Source organism: Ambystoma mexicanum, chromosome 2q (genome assembly GCF_040938575.1).
Source record: "Ambystoma mexicanum isolate Mex_15411 chromosome 2q, UKY_AmexF1_1, whole genome shotgun sequence".
In the NCBI taxonomy this organism is placed as follows: Eukaryota; Metazoa; Chordata; class Amphibia; order Caudata; family Ambystomatidae; genus Ambystoma; species Ambystoma mexicanum.
The window spans coordinates 699,348,880-699,365,846 of NC_090924.1; the positions used below are offsets into that span (position 1 = coordinate 699,348,880).

Sequence of the window (16,967 nt, forward strand, 5' to 3'; positions counted from 1 at the left end):
GACCTACAGACGGGCAAGCCCTTTCGGCCGCCCTCTCCGCAGGCCACCATCACCACACTCCTCTATCGAGGGCTGGGGAGCCACCCTGGAGGATCTCTGTCCACGGCACCTGGACTCGGCAGGAGCAGGACTACCACATCAATTGGTTGGAGCTGAACGCCATCTGGCTAGCGCTCAGAGCATTCCTACCACTTCTCAAGGGCAAGGCTGTCCTCATCCAGACAGACAACTCGACCAGCATGTACTACGTCAACAAGCAGGGAGGCACCAGATCCCCTCCTCTGTGCAGACTGGCGATTATCATGTGGAAATGGGCCCTGGAAAACGACATTTGCCTCTTGCCCACTTCCCGGGGGAATCGAACCTGGAGACGGACAGGCGCAGCAGGCTGGAAGCGGACAATTAAAAGTGGCAGCTAAACAACCTTGTTATTCAGGAGATCTTCAACAGGTGGGGTCTCCCCCAAGTGGATCTATTTGCCACCTGGCACAAGAAGTGTCCCCAGTTCGCATCCTGGCAGGGTCAGGGCCCCAGCTCTCTGGGTGACGCATTTCACCTCCAGTGGACCGGTATGAAGGCCTATGCCTTTTCGCCCACTCCCCTGATCCACAGGGTAATTTGCAAGATCAAGGAGTCTGACCGACTCCTCATCATTTTGATTGCTCCATGGTGGCTGGCCAGGCCATGGTTTTCGGAGCTCCTCAGCCTCTGAGGTACCCCCTATACACCACCTGGCGGGCCCAGCACATCTTCTGGCACAGAATCATCCACCCCGCGCCAGGGAAACTAGCCCTCACAGCGTGGTACGCTTCGGCACCTTAGCCTCTCACAGGCCAATCTGGAGATTCTACAGGACGCCAGGAGCAAAGCCACCAGGGCCCAGTACAAAAGCAAATTGACCAGATTCTGCCACTGGGCAGACTCGATGGGAATTTACCCCTTGGTCTGCAATTTAGACGATGCGATCTCCTTTTCGGCACACCTCGCTCATTCGGGCGTACAGGTGGACACCTGCCGTACATACCTTGCAGCCATTGGGGCTTACAGGAACTCTGAGGAACGCATTTTTTCCTCCTCCAACACTATCGCCAAGAAATAGCTGACTGGTCTCGCTAGGCTCTACCCGCCCGTCAAGAGACTGCACCCTGTATGGGACCTTAACATAGTTTTGGGGCGCCCTGGCGCACAAACCATTCGCACCAATGTCGTCCGTGGACATTAGGCTGGTCACCATCAAGACGGCCTTACTAGTCGACCTTGCCTCGGCTCGCAGAGTCAGCGAGATCTATGTGCTGGTCGCCTCTGAACCATATACCACCTTTCACAAGGACAAGGTAGTCATGTGGACACACCCGGCATTTCTGCCCAAGGTTCTAGCTGCATTTCACTTGAACGAAGAAATAGTCCTTCCTATGTTCTTTCCCGATCCCAAGGACGAAGCACAGATTGCTGCACTGCCCGGATGTCAGGTGTGCCCTAACATTCTACTTGGACAGTTCCAAGTAGGGCTTAATTTCCCTCTGGATGGTCTCTGCCATCAAAGAAGTGTATGAAGGCCAGCACAAGCCGCTCCCGGCCAACATGCATGCTTAGCAGTCAGGGCCAAGGCAACGGCCATCCCATTCCAACGCCATGTCCCATGGCAAGTCATAAGCAGGGCGGCCACTTGGGCTTCCCCCTCTGCTTTCTGCAAACATTACTGTTTGGATGCCGGCTGTAGATCTGATGCAGCTTTTGGACAGGCGGTTCTCAGGAACCTATTTGCTTAAGGAGGGTCTCCTCTCCACCCTGGGGCTACAATTGGTTGTAATCGCCCATACAGTATGGAGGAAAGGGGACGGGACAGAAGAGTAATTATAAGTTACTCACATACTCTTAGTCCCCTTCCTCCATGTGTCCCACCAACCTCCCCCCTAATAATACTGGTGCCATTAGGCAATGTTAAATCTATTGTTGACGTGTCAATCAATGGGGACTGAGGTGTGGCACCGGAGGGCCGCGTCAGGGCAGCGCATGCTCCCTGGGCCACACTTCTAAAATTAAAGGCGAATAGGTTTTTTCTGGTGAAAAAGGTTCCATCTCCCGTCCCTTGGAAGGGACGCCCATACAGTATGGAGGAAAGGGGACTATGGACTAAAAGTACGTTAGTCACTACGATGAGTAACTTATCATTTTTGGTTAGTTCCTTCTGGGCATTTCCTCTATCGCTTAGAATAGGTTTGAGTTGTTTGTGACTTTTGCCTTTTGCGGGCTCGCTCAAGTGTGTTTGGGAGGGCAGGAAGTGAGGGAGGGTCCTGAAGCATCACTGTCCTTTGTCTGTAGGTATGCTTTGCTGAATCCAGTTCAAACTGGGCAGCTGGCTATCCTAGAGGGCAGCCAACCCCTGGGTGATTGACAGCTCCATAGGAGTGAATGAATGGGATCCACCATTTAAGGTGAGGATTTTGGGAGTACAGGGCAAGTCGACCACTGGAACAAGGAATCCATAGTGAAAGACGAGAACCCTTCCAGGACTGCAGAAGCACTGTTGGGGCCCTGCAGCTGTGCTGACCCTGTTTTAAATCAACAGGGAAGGTCCGCCAAGGACGACTTCCTCCGGTAGGCTGGTGGGACCAACTAGCCTCAAGTAATCTTCTTCGTTTTGGCCAATCCCCGACGTCCTGAGACCTTCCTGGGCTGCAGAACCCCAGTACCGAGGTTACCTGGGCCATCATAGAGTGCGTCGTCTTCCGATGATCGAATCCGGCTGAAACTTTGCAAGCATCTGTGTGGACCTCCAGAGGCAGGTTCTTAACCAAAAGTCGCCTCACCATAGTTCAGGATTGAGTCATCAAAGATAATCGAACCAGCGATATAAGTTTCTTCTTGGCATTGGGAAAAAGGTGCAAAAACCACAAAAAGCCACTGAAGTCAGCTGAATCGATTGATGGCAAGCACTTCTCCAGAGTGCTGCCGCAGAAGCCCATCAAAGGTCACCCTTTCCTCACCACGACCAAGGAGCAGAACTCTGGGTCTGCAACGCTGCACCTAGAAGGGTAAAAGCTACAATTTCTTCTTCACAATCCAGGTTCTGTGGGGCTTGAATTGTGCTTACCTAGTGCCATTTTCAGTGCTCCCCTGATTTGGGAGTGCTGTTTTCTTCAATTCAGAGTTGACCTCAAACGCATTGTGCAGGCATAACCGCATGTGTGTTATCAGGAAGGCTCCCCTTGAGCTCCTGTGGTTTCTTCAAGAACAACTAACTTGTTAACAATCCTCTGAAGATTTTCATCAGAACTGGAGCTGGCCATTTGACTTTGGCTGTGCTGGTTTCCCAAAGGTCCTTCTTCTTGATTGGCAATGCTGGGTCTTCTATAGGCTTTAATTGTAAACTCGTATATTGCCTACATCCCTCTGGAAGAGTGCACTTGTTATTAACAGTTGCTAGCTATGTTCTGTCTAACCTTTATTTTCCTGCTACACTCAATTTTGCAAATGTGATATATGAAAATGATTTTACTGACCTTAACTGAAGTCACTCTGTGTGCTGGATTAGAAAAATATATGAAAAGTTGTATTGTTCCTTCTATAATTTGATTTAATGTATAATCCAATGTTATTAGTAGTTGCTACATTTTAGATTTGATCATGCGCTGTTTGTGTGTGTGTGTATATATAAATAAATGTATTTTAATATAAATTTAAGTGAGTTAGTGTTTGATCGGGTGTATGTATGAACTGATTTCTTTGTACTGCTCTACAGCTCATATAACTCCCTCCTAAAATAAGCCTGGCTGCTCAGCCACTCTACCGGCTTGTGTAGTAGAGTCCTATATTAACAGTTGGGTACCTAATGCCAAAAGAAGTCTTATTAAGTCCCACACTAGTTGGACTTAAAAAAAACACGTACCCAACACATGGCCTCAGCAGACATGAATCTGGTGACCTGCAAGGATAAAGTGGCACCCAGATTCATTGATCCTTCCTTTGTGCCTCAGGTGGTTTATGAATTTACACTTCAACCAAAAAATCAAGCATCTGGTACGTTTCCTGGATCCCTCTTGTTACCTGGCAACGTTCATGACAAGAATATGGCAAGAGTGTTAACATTTGATTGGGATTTCTCTAAACAATTAAGATTCTCCACGAAACCGTCATCTACAGAGATTCTCCCACAGGTATTCTGGCTTCCAAGTCCTCCATTGACAAGTGGGTGGTCTCCTGCATCCTAGGACGCTAAAAGATTGCGTGCATCTCTTTAGAGCAAAGGCGGCATTGGTGTCTTTTTCATCTGCATGTTACGCTGGGAATTCTGTGTGAAGCAGGCTTTTTCAAACATTACTCATGCGTTTCGAGCTGTAGGGCTGATGCCAGCTTTGGAAGAGTACATCTCCAGAACTTTTTCTGCTTAGCTGGTAATTGTCATTGTTCTGCCTCCCTTTTACTTGCTTTGTAGTCTCACGCAGGTATGAAAGAAATGTGCAGGACATACGAGTAAGTTACTTGCTCACGATAATGACTACTGTATTCCTAGACCACAGTACATCCGCTTTCCTCCTTTCATGATGCCCTGTGTCCCTGCAAAAGAGTGTCCATCGTATTTATAAACCTTGCTGCAAGAGGGACTAGCGTTATGATTGGAGGAACTGGCATGTTTGTGTTGCTGCGCATGTGCTTCAGCTTTTTCCCCAATTCTGCTTTGCAGATTGCTCTAGTCCCATCTCTGTGGAAAGAACATCCTGCATGTCTGGAGGAAAGAGGCAGATGGATTAGGAGTGCAGTAGTCGCTGCAGTGAGTAACTCAAATAGCTTTGCTGTGGAAAAGGGTCTGGTCCTGTCCCTGCAGATTAGACATCCCAATGAGTTAGACGGCAAAGGAACCATAGACTATAGTAGTCACTATAGTTCTCCAGCATGGGGTCTGGCATGGATTCACATGCTCATGAATATTCCCCGTCGTCAGGCTGGGAATCCTCGGTAAAGAAAAAACCAGTATCGGTTTCGTTTCTGATCTGTCTTTCGTAGTAATAACCAATCACTGGTCTCTGCGTCATACTGACCACAGCCAATGACTGCCCTCTACCTAAGCACCGCCTCTGGCAGCCATCTTCAGATTTTTACCGCACGTTCATGTGTTGGGATCCTCGTGCTATTGCTCTCGAGCGTTAGTGCTATTTTTTCACGTTTTTTCTCAAAAAACTTCGTTTTTTCGGTCAAAAGAGCCTCAAGCTCCACCGACTCTCCATCCGATCAACGGGGACCCGTGTCGGATTCGTCTGCGCCCCTCAAGGGTGAAGATTTCGTCGAGCTCCGCTTTTGGAGGACTCCAGAAGTTTCTCAGGCCCGGACATGGCCCAGGAGAAGGGAAGCTCGACGCCCGGAAAGCTGTTCAGGATCTGCCCTGGATGCCAGCTGCAGAACGTCTTTAAGGAGGACGAACACTCCTTTTGTCTCTACTGCTTACATGAGGACAAGACGCACGTGGAGAAGGACTGTGCGTTTTGCGGCAACATGTCGGAGCGGACCCTGAAGGACCGCCATCAACGTCTTGCTAACTGGCTGGAAGGGAAGAGCCCGTCAGGCGAGAAGAAGAGGAAGAAATCCGAGCGGTCTTCTAAGACCTTTGAGGACGCCCCGGCGACGGGGGTCCAACACAAGGCCAAGCACCGCGAGTCCGCTGGCACCGGGAGCGCCGAACGGTCGGGCTCTACGGGCGCCAGGCAGGGCGCACCCTCCCCGGCACCTTCAGCCACGAGCAAACGCTCTGGGTCGGGTAAGAGGAAGGGCGAGCACCCGGCGAAGCTCCTGGAGAGGCCCCGGTCGAGCTCGAAGGCCCCATCGGAGGGGGAGCGAGGCAGTGTCCCCCCCCCTCAAGGATAAGGCGGTGAGCGCACCTAAGGTGGTGAAGGCCTTAATCCATCCGGCCAAGCCCTCCATCGATACTGTCGCGGCGGCCCTGGCTCAGCCTGTGGAGGCTACACCAGTGGTGGCGACCTCCAGGCTCAGGGTCTCCCTGCCACCTCGGAGGGTGTCCTCTTTTGTGCCCATCGATAGGACCCCCGTGAAACCCCCGGCGGGGAAGAAAAAGGGGGGGCAGGGCGTCGTCGTAGATTCGGCCTCAACCTCAGAGGGAGAGCTGATTGAGGTCTTAAGCCACGGCCTTGGCGTGGAAGAAGACCGGCCCGTCGGGATGGGTGACGACGACATCGTCGAGGGTGCCGACGGGGCCCCTGATCGCCCGTCGGATTCCCCTCTGCCAGTGCCGCAAGACAACTCGGCGGCCATTTTGTTGGTTATACAGTCCTTATGTTCAGAGATAAGGACGAGACTACCGTTGCCGACGGAGGAACCTTTCCCGTCGGGGGATCCTGAACCGGGACCTTCTGGTGCTCCCCCGCCCAAGAAAAGAAGGATTCACCCTCCACCTCCTTTTCAGCCGTCGCGCCCCGTCCAGCCCTCCTCCCCGTCCACCCGAGGGGAGGATACGGGGACTGACACGGCAGCGACGGGTACGGACGACGAGGTATACGACGAGGATCTACCGTCGTCACCTCCCACCAGGGCTTCTCCGCCCGACGAGATTGGATCGTTCCACTCCATGATCGCCAGGGCATCCGAGCTTTTTCAACTCTGCCCTGAGGAGAAGAAAAAGGAAGGATTCCTTTATCAACGGCGCGAGGCCAAGAGGAAGACGGTCCTCGCGGTGCCTCTACTGGACGACATTTGGGATTTCGCCCTCCTCAAGAACCCTTCCACGACGCCAGCTAGAAGAGACCGGGACGAGAAGAAGTACCGGGTCCCGGACGCGGCCCCCTGTGCCTCCGGGCGCAGCATACCCCGGACTCCGTCGTCTCCGCGGCGGCCAGGAAGAAAGCGCGGGGGGGTGCGGCCTCCACATCGACTTCCCCACCGGACGGCGAGGGAAAGAAATTGGACGCTATGGGACGCAGGGTCATCTCGTCTGCAGCGACGACGATTAAAGCGGCCAACGCCTTGGCTATCGTGGCCCACTACGACAGGGAGCTATGGTACAAACTGGCTCCCCTGCTGGACTTCCTACTGGACGACAAGAGGGCGGATGCCCTGGAGATCCTACAGGAAGGCGAGGTGGCGACGGACTACGCCATCACTATTGCGACGGACATCGCCGACACTGGGTTTCGCCAGTTGGGCAACGGCGTTTGCCTTAGGCGGCGTGGATGGCTCAAGGCTACGGACTTCCGTCAAGACGTACAGACCAGAGTCCTGGACATGCCGTTCGATGGGAACAACCTGTTTGGGAAAACAGTGGACGATTCCCTTCAGGCCATTAAAGCGGACACTGAGACGGCCCGTGCCCTTGGGGTTCTGCAACAACGACGGACGCCCTTTCGGAGCAGCGGAGGCAAGGGCGCCTCCAAAGGTTCTGGCGGCGGTTTCTCCACCTACCATCAAGCGGCCCGCTCGTCGTCTCAGGAGGCCTACAGAGGACGAGGCAAGTCTGGCGGACCCTGCCGTCGTCGCCAAGGAGGTCAAGGCGGCAAAGCCTCGTCGAAACAGGATTGAACCGGCCGTGGGGTCGGGGCCCCACCGAAGCACCCCTGTGGGAGGCCGGATGGCGAGCTTCGTCAGCGTGTGGGAGTCCATCTCCACCGACCGTTGGGTGCTGGACTCCTTAGCCCGGGGCCACGCGCTCGAGTTTCAAAGAAGGTGCCCGCGCGTCCCCCCCCCCCGTAGCCAGGAAAGAGCTTCACGTCCCTCAGCTTCTCCTGGAGGTAAAGGCGATGCTCAGGAAGGGCGTCATCGAACTCATCCCAAAGAGGCTTCGGGGCTCCGGAGTTTACTCGAGATACTTCCTCGTGAAGAAGAAGACGGGAGGATGGCGCCCCATCCTAGACCTGCGACGTCTGAACAAGTTCATCAAGGCGCAGAAGTTCCGGATGGTCACCCTCCAGCACGTCCTGGGGCAGCTGGAGGAAGGAGACTTCCTGTCGTCGTTGGATTTGGAGGATGCCTACTTCCATATTCCCATCCTAAAGGGGCACCGAAAATTCCTCAGGTTTGTGGTCCAAGGGCGTCACTACCAGTTCAAAGCCCTCCCCTTCGGAATACGGTCGGCACCCAGGGTATTCACCAAGTGCCTTGCACCGGTGGCGGCGCAGCTGCGCCGCGAGGGGATCCACGTCTACCCCTACCTGGACGACTGGCTCATCCGAGCTAAGACGAGGGAGCTCGCCGTGGAACACACGGCAAGGACCGTCCAACTTCTCACGGACCTGGGATTCTCCGTGAACTACGCCAAGTCCCACCTGGTACCCGCGCAAATGGCACTGTTTCTGGGAGCGAAGCTCGACACAGTGTCCCTTCTGGCCTCCCTGTCGGAGGAAAGGACCAGGTCCATTCTGGGCAAGGTACAGCGGATGTTGGTTTCCGACGCGGCCAAGGTGAGGTCCATCAAGTCCCTCCTCGGACTGATGTCTTCTTGCATCTACCTCATTCCCATGTGCAGGCTCCGGATGCGCCTGTTGCAGGAGTTCCTGGACGCGCGCTGGATCCAAACGACGGGCGGCTTCGAGGAGAGGATCACACTCGACGAGAGTTTCCGCCGAGCGGTCCGGTGGTGGGGCAACCGCGCGCATCTGACGGCGGGCATGGACTTCCAGACCCCAGACCACCAGGAGACAGTGACCACGGATGCCTCCCTGGAAGGGTGGGGAGCGCACACCGAAAATCTGCACGCGAGAGGCCTTTGGCTCCCGACGGAGAAGTCCCTCCATATCAACGTCCTGGAGCTCCGTGCAGTGTTCTGGGCCCTCAGGTCCTTCCTTCCGTCCCTCAAGGGCAAGGTGGTGAGGATCTTCACCGACAACACCACCACCATGTTTTACATCAGGAAACAGGGCGGAACCAGGTCCCAGCCCTGTCCAAGGAGGCGCAAGATCTGTGGCATTGGGCCGTCGCCCAAGGGATGTTTCTGGTGCCGTTTCATCTGGCATTGATAAAAAACACCATCGCCGACTCACTCAGCAGGGAGCTGCGCTCGTGCCACGAGTGGGAACTACGGCAGGATCTAGTGGATCGCCTCTTCCGACGGTGGGGCACACCCCAGATCGACCTGTTTGCGACGGCGACGAACTCCAAGTGCCGGAGGTTCGCCAGCAGGTTTCCCCAGGCGAGGAGCATGGGCGATGCCTTCTCGTTCCCCTGGGAGGGCCTGTTCCTCTACGCGTTCCCTCCTTTGCCACTGCTAATCCGGCTCGTCAACCAGCTCAAGAGGTCGCGGTGCAGGATGATCCTCGTCGCACATGCGTGGCCGAGGCAGATATGGTTCCCGGACCTTCTGGACTTGTCAGCATCCCCGCCAATCAAGCTGCCGGTGGACGCAGATCTACTCTCCAGGGAAGGAGGCGCCATCCTCCACCACGACCCGAAATCGCTGAACTTGCAGGCCTGCCTCCTGCGGCCCTAGAGTTTGGAGGATACGACATACCGGCCGACTGCAGAGAGGTTCTTGCAAAGGTCAGGGCGTCCTCGACTCTTAAATGCTACGGACACAAATGGAAGAGGTTCTCTGTCTGGTGCCACGCACAGAAGATTAACCCTCTACGGATTACGGCTCCCCAAGTACTGCCGTACCTGCTGACGCTGGCCAAAGCTGGACTGGCACACGCGTCCATCAAGATTCATCTTGCTGCGATCTCCCGATACACCAGAACCACGGGCCGTACGTCCCTGTGGTCTCATCGTCTGGTAAAAGAGTTCATGAAGGGACTGTTCAGATCGTTCCCGCCGGTGAAGGTGCCGGCCCCGGCGTGGGAGCTCAACGTGGTGCTGACCAAGCTCATGGGACCTCCGTTCGAGCCTCTGCACTTGGCCCCGTTGAAGTTTCTGTCGTGGAAAACAGCGTTTCTTGTGGCCATCACCTCCGCACGACGGGTGGGAGAGATCCAGGCCCTTTCCTGCAAGGCCCCGTACTTGACTTTTCACGACACGAGGGTAGTGATCAGGACGCACCCCTCCTTCATGCCCAAGGTACCGTCGGACTTCCATCTCAACGAACCCTTGGTGTTGCCTGTGTTCTTCCCGTCGCCTTCGTCGCCGGCTGAGAGGACTTTGCACTCGCTGGATGTGGCTAGAGCGCTGAAGTTCTACGTGGACCGCACGAAGTGTTTTCGGAAGACGTCACAACTCTTTGTGAATTTTGGACCTGTCAATCAGGGGAAGGCTCTCTCGAAGGCTTCCATTTCCAGATGGCTCTCCGGCTGTATCATGTACTGTCATCGGTTGGCAAACCGACCGCTGCCTGGCCGTCCGAGAGCCCATTCCACCAGAGCGATCGCAGCTACCACGGCGTTCCTTTCTGGTGTGCCCCTGCTGGACATATGCAGGGCTGCTACGTGGAGGTCGACGCACACCTTCACGAAATTCTACTGCGTCGATCGGGATTCCAGGGAGGAGTCCACGGTCGGCCAAGCAGTGCTGCGCAACCTGTTCGCCTGAGGTGAGCCTGGTGAGGAGGTAAGAATTGCTTAATGTTGAGTTTGATGTAATGCTTAATGTTGAGCCTTTGCCACCTCCCGTGGTTGTGCATGTGTGTACTGCTATGTATTCTTTATTCATGAGCATGTGAATCCATGCCAGACCCCATGCTGGAGAAGGAACACGTTACTTACCTGTAACTGTTGTTCTCCAGCATGGGTCTGGCATGGATTCACATGCGAACCCTCCCGCCTACCCCTCTGCGGCTCTTCACTTGGTCATACTGCCACTTCACGTGCTTCCAAATCTGAAGATGGCTGCCAGAGGCGGTGCTTAGGTAGAGGGCAGTCATTGGCTGTGGTCAGTATGACGCAGAGACCAGTGATTGGTTATTACTACGAAAGACAGATCAGAAACGAAACTGATACTGATTTTTTCTTTACCGAGGATTCCCAGCCTGACGACGGGGAATATTCATGAGCATGTGAATCCATGCCAGACCCATGCTGGAGAACAACAGTTACAGGTAAGTAACTTGTTCCTTAGTACCTTTCACCTAAAATGCTATAATGTTACCAAATGCATTGTGATTATATCCAAAGTCTGAAACTCCTAGTAATGATGAAGTTATGAATATGTCTGTTTTCTTTCATTCAACAATTTTCTGTTTTTATAGCGCTATCACACACCACCTCGGTCAAGATCTTGTTCAGAATCTGAAGATGATGAGAAAAGCAGTGAGACTCCTCCTCACTGGAAAGAGGAAATGCAGCGATTAAGGGCTTACAAACCCACAAGTGGAGAAAAATGGACTAAAGGAGACAAGTATGATTTTAAAATAATGAAGTCTGTATTGAGGAAATAGGTTTAAATGGCATTCTAGAACCCTTCATGGTGGTCTACTTGAAACTGGCGCACACTGTTGCAGAACTCTACATCTGAGTAGATCTGGAGATACTTGATCTATAGCCTGCATGATGTACAAAGTTTGAAAATGAACATGTTCACGCCATGATTACCATTAAAAATCAATCCACTAACCATGTTAATGGTACTAAGAAATGTTGGCTTAAGGGAACTGCCTTTGATAGGGTTGACTAACCTGTGGATTGTAGAAGTTTGGTTTTGTTTCGGCAATGCTGCCTTTTTCTTCATACAATGTAAGTGCTACTTTTGCAGTGTGAATCTGCTTTTAGATTTGCATGGTTTGCATAGTGCACCAAACAGTGGTTTACTGTGGAAACTTTTAGGTTTTCTCGAGCATCATGTCAACAATCGCATGACTAGGCAGCAGAAACTTCCATGATGCTACTCAGAGAATAGTTTGTTCTTTCTCACAATCCAGGTGTGTTTGGTGTTGGTGGGAGCTGCAAAGAAAAAAAGAAAATCATACAGATCAGGATGATCACTCCATCAGGCTTCCTTTGGCTAGAGAATGTATAGTTTTCGATTAAATGCACTGTTTGCCCTGGTTGAGGTATCCGTTATGGAGAACAACATTTTATCTTCAATGATGTTTTTCTTTGCAAAGGAATCCACCCTAAGATTTTGCTGCTAGGCCAGCTGGGAACCGAGAGCTTTGTAGTGACCTACAATAACATGGTGAAACGTAGACTTGTCACCCATGTGCCAAAGAGGGGAATTCTTTTGGGAAGCACCCATGGATAGAAGTTAAGCAGATTGGTAGTTAAAAACTGTAAGAAGGTGCAACTGTTATTTTGCAAGGTCACCGTACATTTACAGCAGGGTAAACCATTTCAAGTTGCAAACAAAAAGCCAGGCATAAATGTAACTCATCCCTTGGCTTGAATGCCAGTTTTTCACATGCCTATCCTACTTACTCTGCAGGAGGGAATAATCGTATTCCTGTGTCGGGTAGAAATAATGTTGCTTTTTACCATTTTTTTATAGGCTTTATTTGATTTAAAATATATACAAACCTTTAGCCACAATTTATAACAGATACATAAACATTGCTTCACCATGACGACTCACCTAAATGTCAAGCTTCACTATTCTGACTCAATTACAGTTTCGTTTAGTTTTTAAAAAATTAACAAAAGTATCACCAAATCCAAGGAATGTGAGATATGGTTTCCTCTCAAGATTTCCAACCACCAGTGTTCAGTTATTCTCCATTTGTTGTTCTTTTTGAAGTCATCCATAAGGTTCTTTCTCTTGTCATCAATTGCACTGCATTTTAACACAAGTTGCTTTAGAGATTCCACCTTGTGTATCCTTACACAGTCTGCAGTAATTCGGTATCGGGTTGTTCTTCCTCTTGTTTTAATTTGGCTGTTCGGAACAAGTGGAGTCGAAATCTCATGTAATCTCTGTAATCTCTAATGAACCAATTTGGAAATTGCACAAGATACCTGGGTAATGTGTTGAGCTTTCTTGCTTCAGTAAACGGTTTCCCATAAGCAGTCAGGGGTTATCTCTCTTCTTGGGTCGCTATCCAATGTCGAATATATAATTTTCGTTTGATTGTGTCCGAATTGTTTGTCTCATCTTCCCCCAGTTCTTTCAGGATAGCCTGACATAAGTTTTTCCATTCGGTTAAAGTTAACACGCTGTTGAATATTATAGCGCTTTCAGCACGGCAAAGCCTCCTTTGTCAGATGCTCCTAATTTTTTACGGTATAGTGCCAGCGATGCCCAGACTACCTTCGTTTTCATAGCTGTCAAGCCCAGCTCCATTCTCGGAGCTTGCATTGGGGTGCTCTTTGGAATTCTTAGCACCTTTTTCAAAAAAATAAACCCTCGATTAACGTCCAGTTTTCAGCACGAAATGAAAATACACACTCTGCGCTCCGTAGGTCAATGGTATAACTTTCGATCTATAGAACGCAATAAGGAGTCTTAGTGAGTACCCACAATATTTCTTCATCAGCACTCTACCTTGGCTTGCCAGGTTTCGGGCCTTTGATCTCATCAGAGTTAATCTTGGAGCCTCTAATCTGCTTGTGTTGAGACATACACCCAAGTATATGAACAATGACACTCGTGGCATCTTCTGTCCTTTCAGTTGCCAACAATTTACTGTTTTTCTTTTGCCTCTGGCTTGCTCACCGAAGGTCATGATCCTAGATATCGATGGATTGTTCTTTAAACCATTCTCATCTACATACCGCTGCAGAGCCACAAGTTGACACTGAAAGCCTACTGGAGTTTGGTCCAGCAAGACCACATCATCCTCATAAAGAAGACGGCTTATTTCTTTTCCTCCAATGTTCGGTGGAAAGAATCTGGTGTTACTAAATGCATCTGCAACTTCATAGGTAAATAAGTTGAAGAGATCTGGCGCAAAGGGGCACCCTTTTTTAAGCCACTTATTTGTCCTTATTTTTTTTTTTTAGAGCAGGCCAGGTCTATCAAGCCTAATTCTGATACAGGTTTCAGAGTAGAGCTCTTGTATAATTTCCTGGGTGAACTTCGGGCATCCCCATTTCTCCATTTTCAACCGTAGTTGGACCCTGTTGACTGGGTCGAAGGCTTCGCTTAAATCGATAAACGCCATGTACACTTTGTTCACTTTTGATCTCTCCACCTGTTCCTTGATGATATTTATTATGAAGATGTTTAAAGTGGCTGCTACGCCCTTAATGAAGCCACTTTGCCATTCGTCACAGTGGTTGGTCTCGATACTCCATTTCTCCAGCATGGGGTCTGGCATGGATTCACATGCTCATGAATATTCCCCGTCGTCAGGCTGGGAATCCTCGGTAAAGAAAAAACCAGTATCAGTTTCGTTTCTGATCTGTCTTTCGTAGTAGTAACCAATCACTGATCTCTGCGTCATACTGACCACAGCCAATGACTGCCCTCTACCTAAGCCCCGCCTCTGGCAGCCATCTTCAGATTTTTACCACACGTTCATGTGTTGGGATCCTCGTGCTATTGCTCTCGAGCGTTAGTGCTATTTTTTCACGTTTTTTCTCAAAAAACGTCGTTTTTTCGGTCAAAAGAGCCTCAAGCTCCACCGACTCTCCATCCGATCAACGGGGACCCGTGTCGGATTCGTCTACGCCCCTCAAGGGTGAAGATTTCGTCGAGCTACGCTTTTGGAGGACTCCAGAAGTTTCTCAGGCCCATCTCGGACATGGCCCAGGAGAAGGGAAGCTCGACGCCCGGAAAGCTGTTCAGGGTCTACCCTGGATGCCAGCTGCAGAATGTCTTCAAGGAAGACGAACACTCCTTTTGTCTTTACTGCCTACATGAGGACAAGACGCATGTGGAGAAGGACTGTGCATTTTGCGGCAACATGTCGGAGCGGACCATGAAGGACCGCCATCAACGTCTCGCCAACTGGCTGGAAGGGAAGAGCCTGTCCGGCGAGAAGAAGAGGAAGAAATCCGAGCGGTCTTCTAAGACCTTTGAGGACGCCCCGGCGACGGGGGTCCAACACAAGGCCAAGCACCGCGAGTCCGCTGGCACCGGGAGCGCCGAACGGTCGGGCTCTACGGGAGCCAGGCAGGGCGCATCCTCCCCGGCACCATCAACCACGAGCCAACACTCTGGGTCGGGTAAGAGGAAGGCCGAGCACCCGGCGAAGCTCCTGGAGAGGCCCCGGTCGAGCTCGAAGGCCCCATCGGAGGGGGAGCGAGGCAGTGTCCCCCCCCCCCCCTCAAGGAGAAGGCGGTGAGCGCACCTAAGGTGGTGAAAGCCTTAATCCATCCGGCCAAGGCCTCTATCGAGACAGTCGCGGCGGTCCTGGCTCAGCCTGTGGAGGCTACACCAGTGGTGGCGACCTCAGGGCTCAGAGTCTCCCTGCCTCCGCAGAGGGAGTCCTCTTTTATGCCCATCGACAGGACCCCCGTGAAGCCTCCGGCGGAGAAGAAAAAGGGGGGGCAGGAGGTCGTCGTGGATTCGGCCTCAACCTCTGAGGAAGAGCTGATCGAGGTCTTAAGCCACGGCCTTGGCGTGGAAGAAGACCAGCCCGTCGGGAAGGATCCCGACGCAGGAGACGACGATATCGTCGAGGGTGCCGACGGGGCCCCTGACCGCCCGTCGGACTCCCCTCTGCCAGCGCCGCAAGACAACTCGGCGGCCATTTTGTTGGCTATACAGTCCTTATGCTCAGAGATAAGGACGACACTGCCGTTACTACCAGCGGAGGAACCACTCCCCTCGGGGGACCCGGAACCAGGACCTTCTGGCAGCCCTCCCCCCAAGAAAAGAAGGATTCACCCTCCACCTCCTTTTCAGCCGTCGCGCCCCGTTCAGCCCTCCTCCCAGTCCACGACTCGAGGGGATGATACGGGGACTGACACAGCCGCGACGGGTACGGACGACGAGGTGTACGACGAGGATCTGCCGTCACCTCCCACCCTGGCTTCCCCGCCCGACGAGATTGGATCGTTTCACTCCATGATCGCCAGGGCATCCGAGCTCTTCCAGCTCTGCCCTGAGGAGAAGAAGAAGGAAGGTTTCCTTTATCAACGGCGCGAGGCCAAGAGGAAGACGGTCCTCGCGGTACCTCTACTGGACGATATTTGGGATGAGGGCCTTGCCCTCCTCAAGAACCCATCCACGACGCCGGCTAGAAGAGACCGGTACGAGAAGACGTACCGGGTCCCGGACGCGGCCCCCTTGTGCCTCGGGCACAGCCTACCCCGGACTCCGTCGTCTCCGTGGCGGCCAGGAAGAAAGCGGGGGGGGGGTGCGGCCTACACGTCGACTTCCCCGCCAGACGGCGAGGGAAAGAAATTGGACACGATGGGGCGCAGGGTCATCTCGTCTGCAGCGACGACGATTAAGGCGGCCAACGCCTTGGCTATCGTAGCCCGCTACAACAAGGAGCTGTGGTACAAACTGGCTTCCCTGCTGGACTTCCTACCGGACGACAAGAGGGCGGATGCCCTGGAGATCTTGCAGGAGGATGAAGTGGCGTCGGACCACGCCATCACGATTGCGACGAACATCGCCGACACTGGATTTCGCCAGTTGGGCAACGGCGTGTGCCTTAGGCGGAGTGGATGGCTCAAGGCTACTGACTTCCGTCAAGACGTACAGACCAGAGTCCTGGACATGCCGTTCGATGGGAACAACCTGTTTGGGAAAACAGTGGACGATTCCCTTCAAGCCATTAAAGCGGACACGGAGACGGCCCGGGCTCTCGGGGTTCTCCAGCAACGGCGGCCGCCCTTTCGAAGCGGCGGAGGCAAGGGCGCCTCCAAAGGTTCCGGCGGCGGATTTTCCACCTACCGTCAAGCGGCCCGTTCGTCGTCCCAGGAGGCTTACAGGGGACGAGGCAAGTCAGGCGGACCCCGCCGTCGTCGCCAAGGAGGTCAAGGCGGCAAAGCCTCGTCGAAGCAGGATTGAACCGGCCGTGGGGTCGGGCCCCACCGAAGCACCCCGGTGGGAGGCCGGCTGGCGAGCTTCGTCAGCGTGTGGGAGTCCATCTCCACCGACCGTTGGGTGCTGGACGCCCTAGTCCAGGGCCACGCGCTCGAGTTTCAAAGAAGGTGCCCGCGCGTCCCCCCTGTGGCCAGGAAAGAGCTTCACGTCCCTCAGCTTCTCCTGGAGGT

At 52.8% G+C, this 16,967-nt stretch overlaps 1 protein-coding gene across 3 annotated transcripts in view; it reads left to right on the forward strand.

The window, feature by feature from the left end:
• Window positions 1–16,967, forward strand: part of NKTR (natural killer cell triggering receptor) — a 1,715,190-nt gene that overhangs the window by 1,170,773 nt on the left and 527,450 nt on the right. For all 3 annotated transcript variants that reach the window (XM_069647908.1, XM_069647909.1, XM_069647910.1), the window contains one exon: window positions 11,114–11,262. In XM_069647908.1, the coding sequence (XP_069504009.1) occupies window positions 11,114–11,262 (149 nt within the window). The remainder of the gene's footprint in view (window positions 1–11,113; window positions 11,263–16,967) is intronic.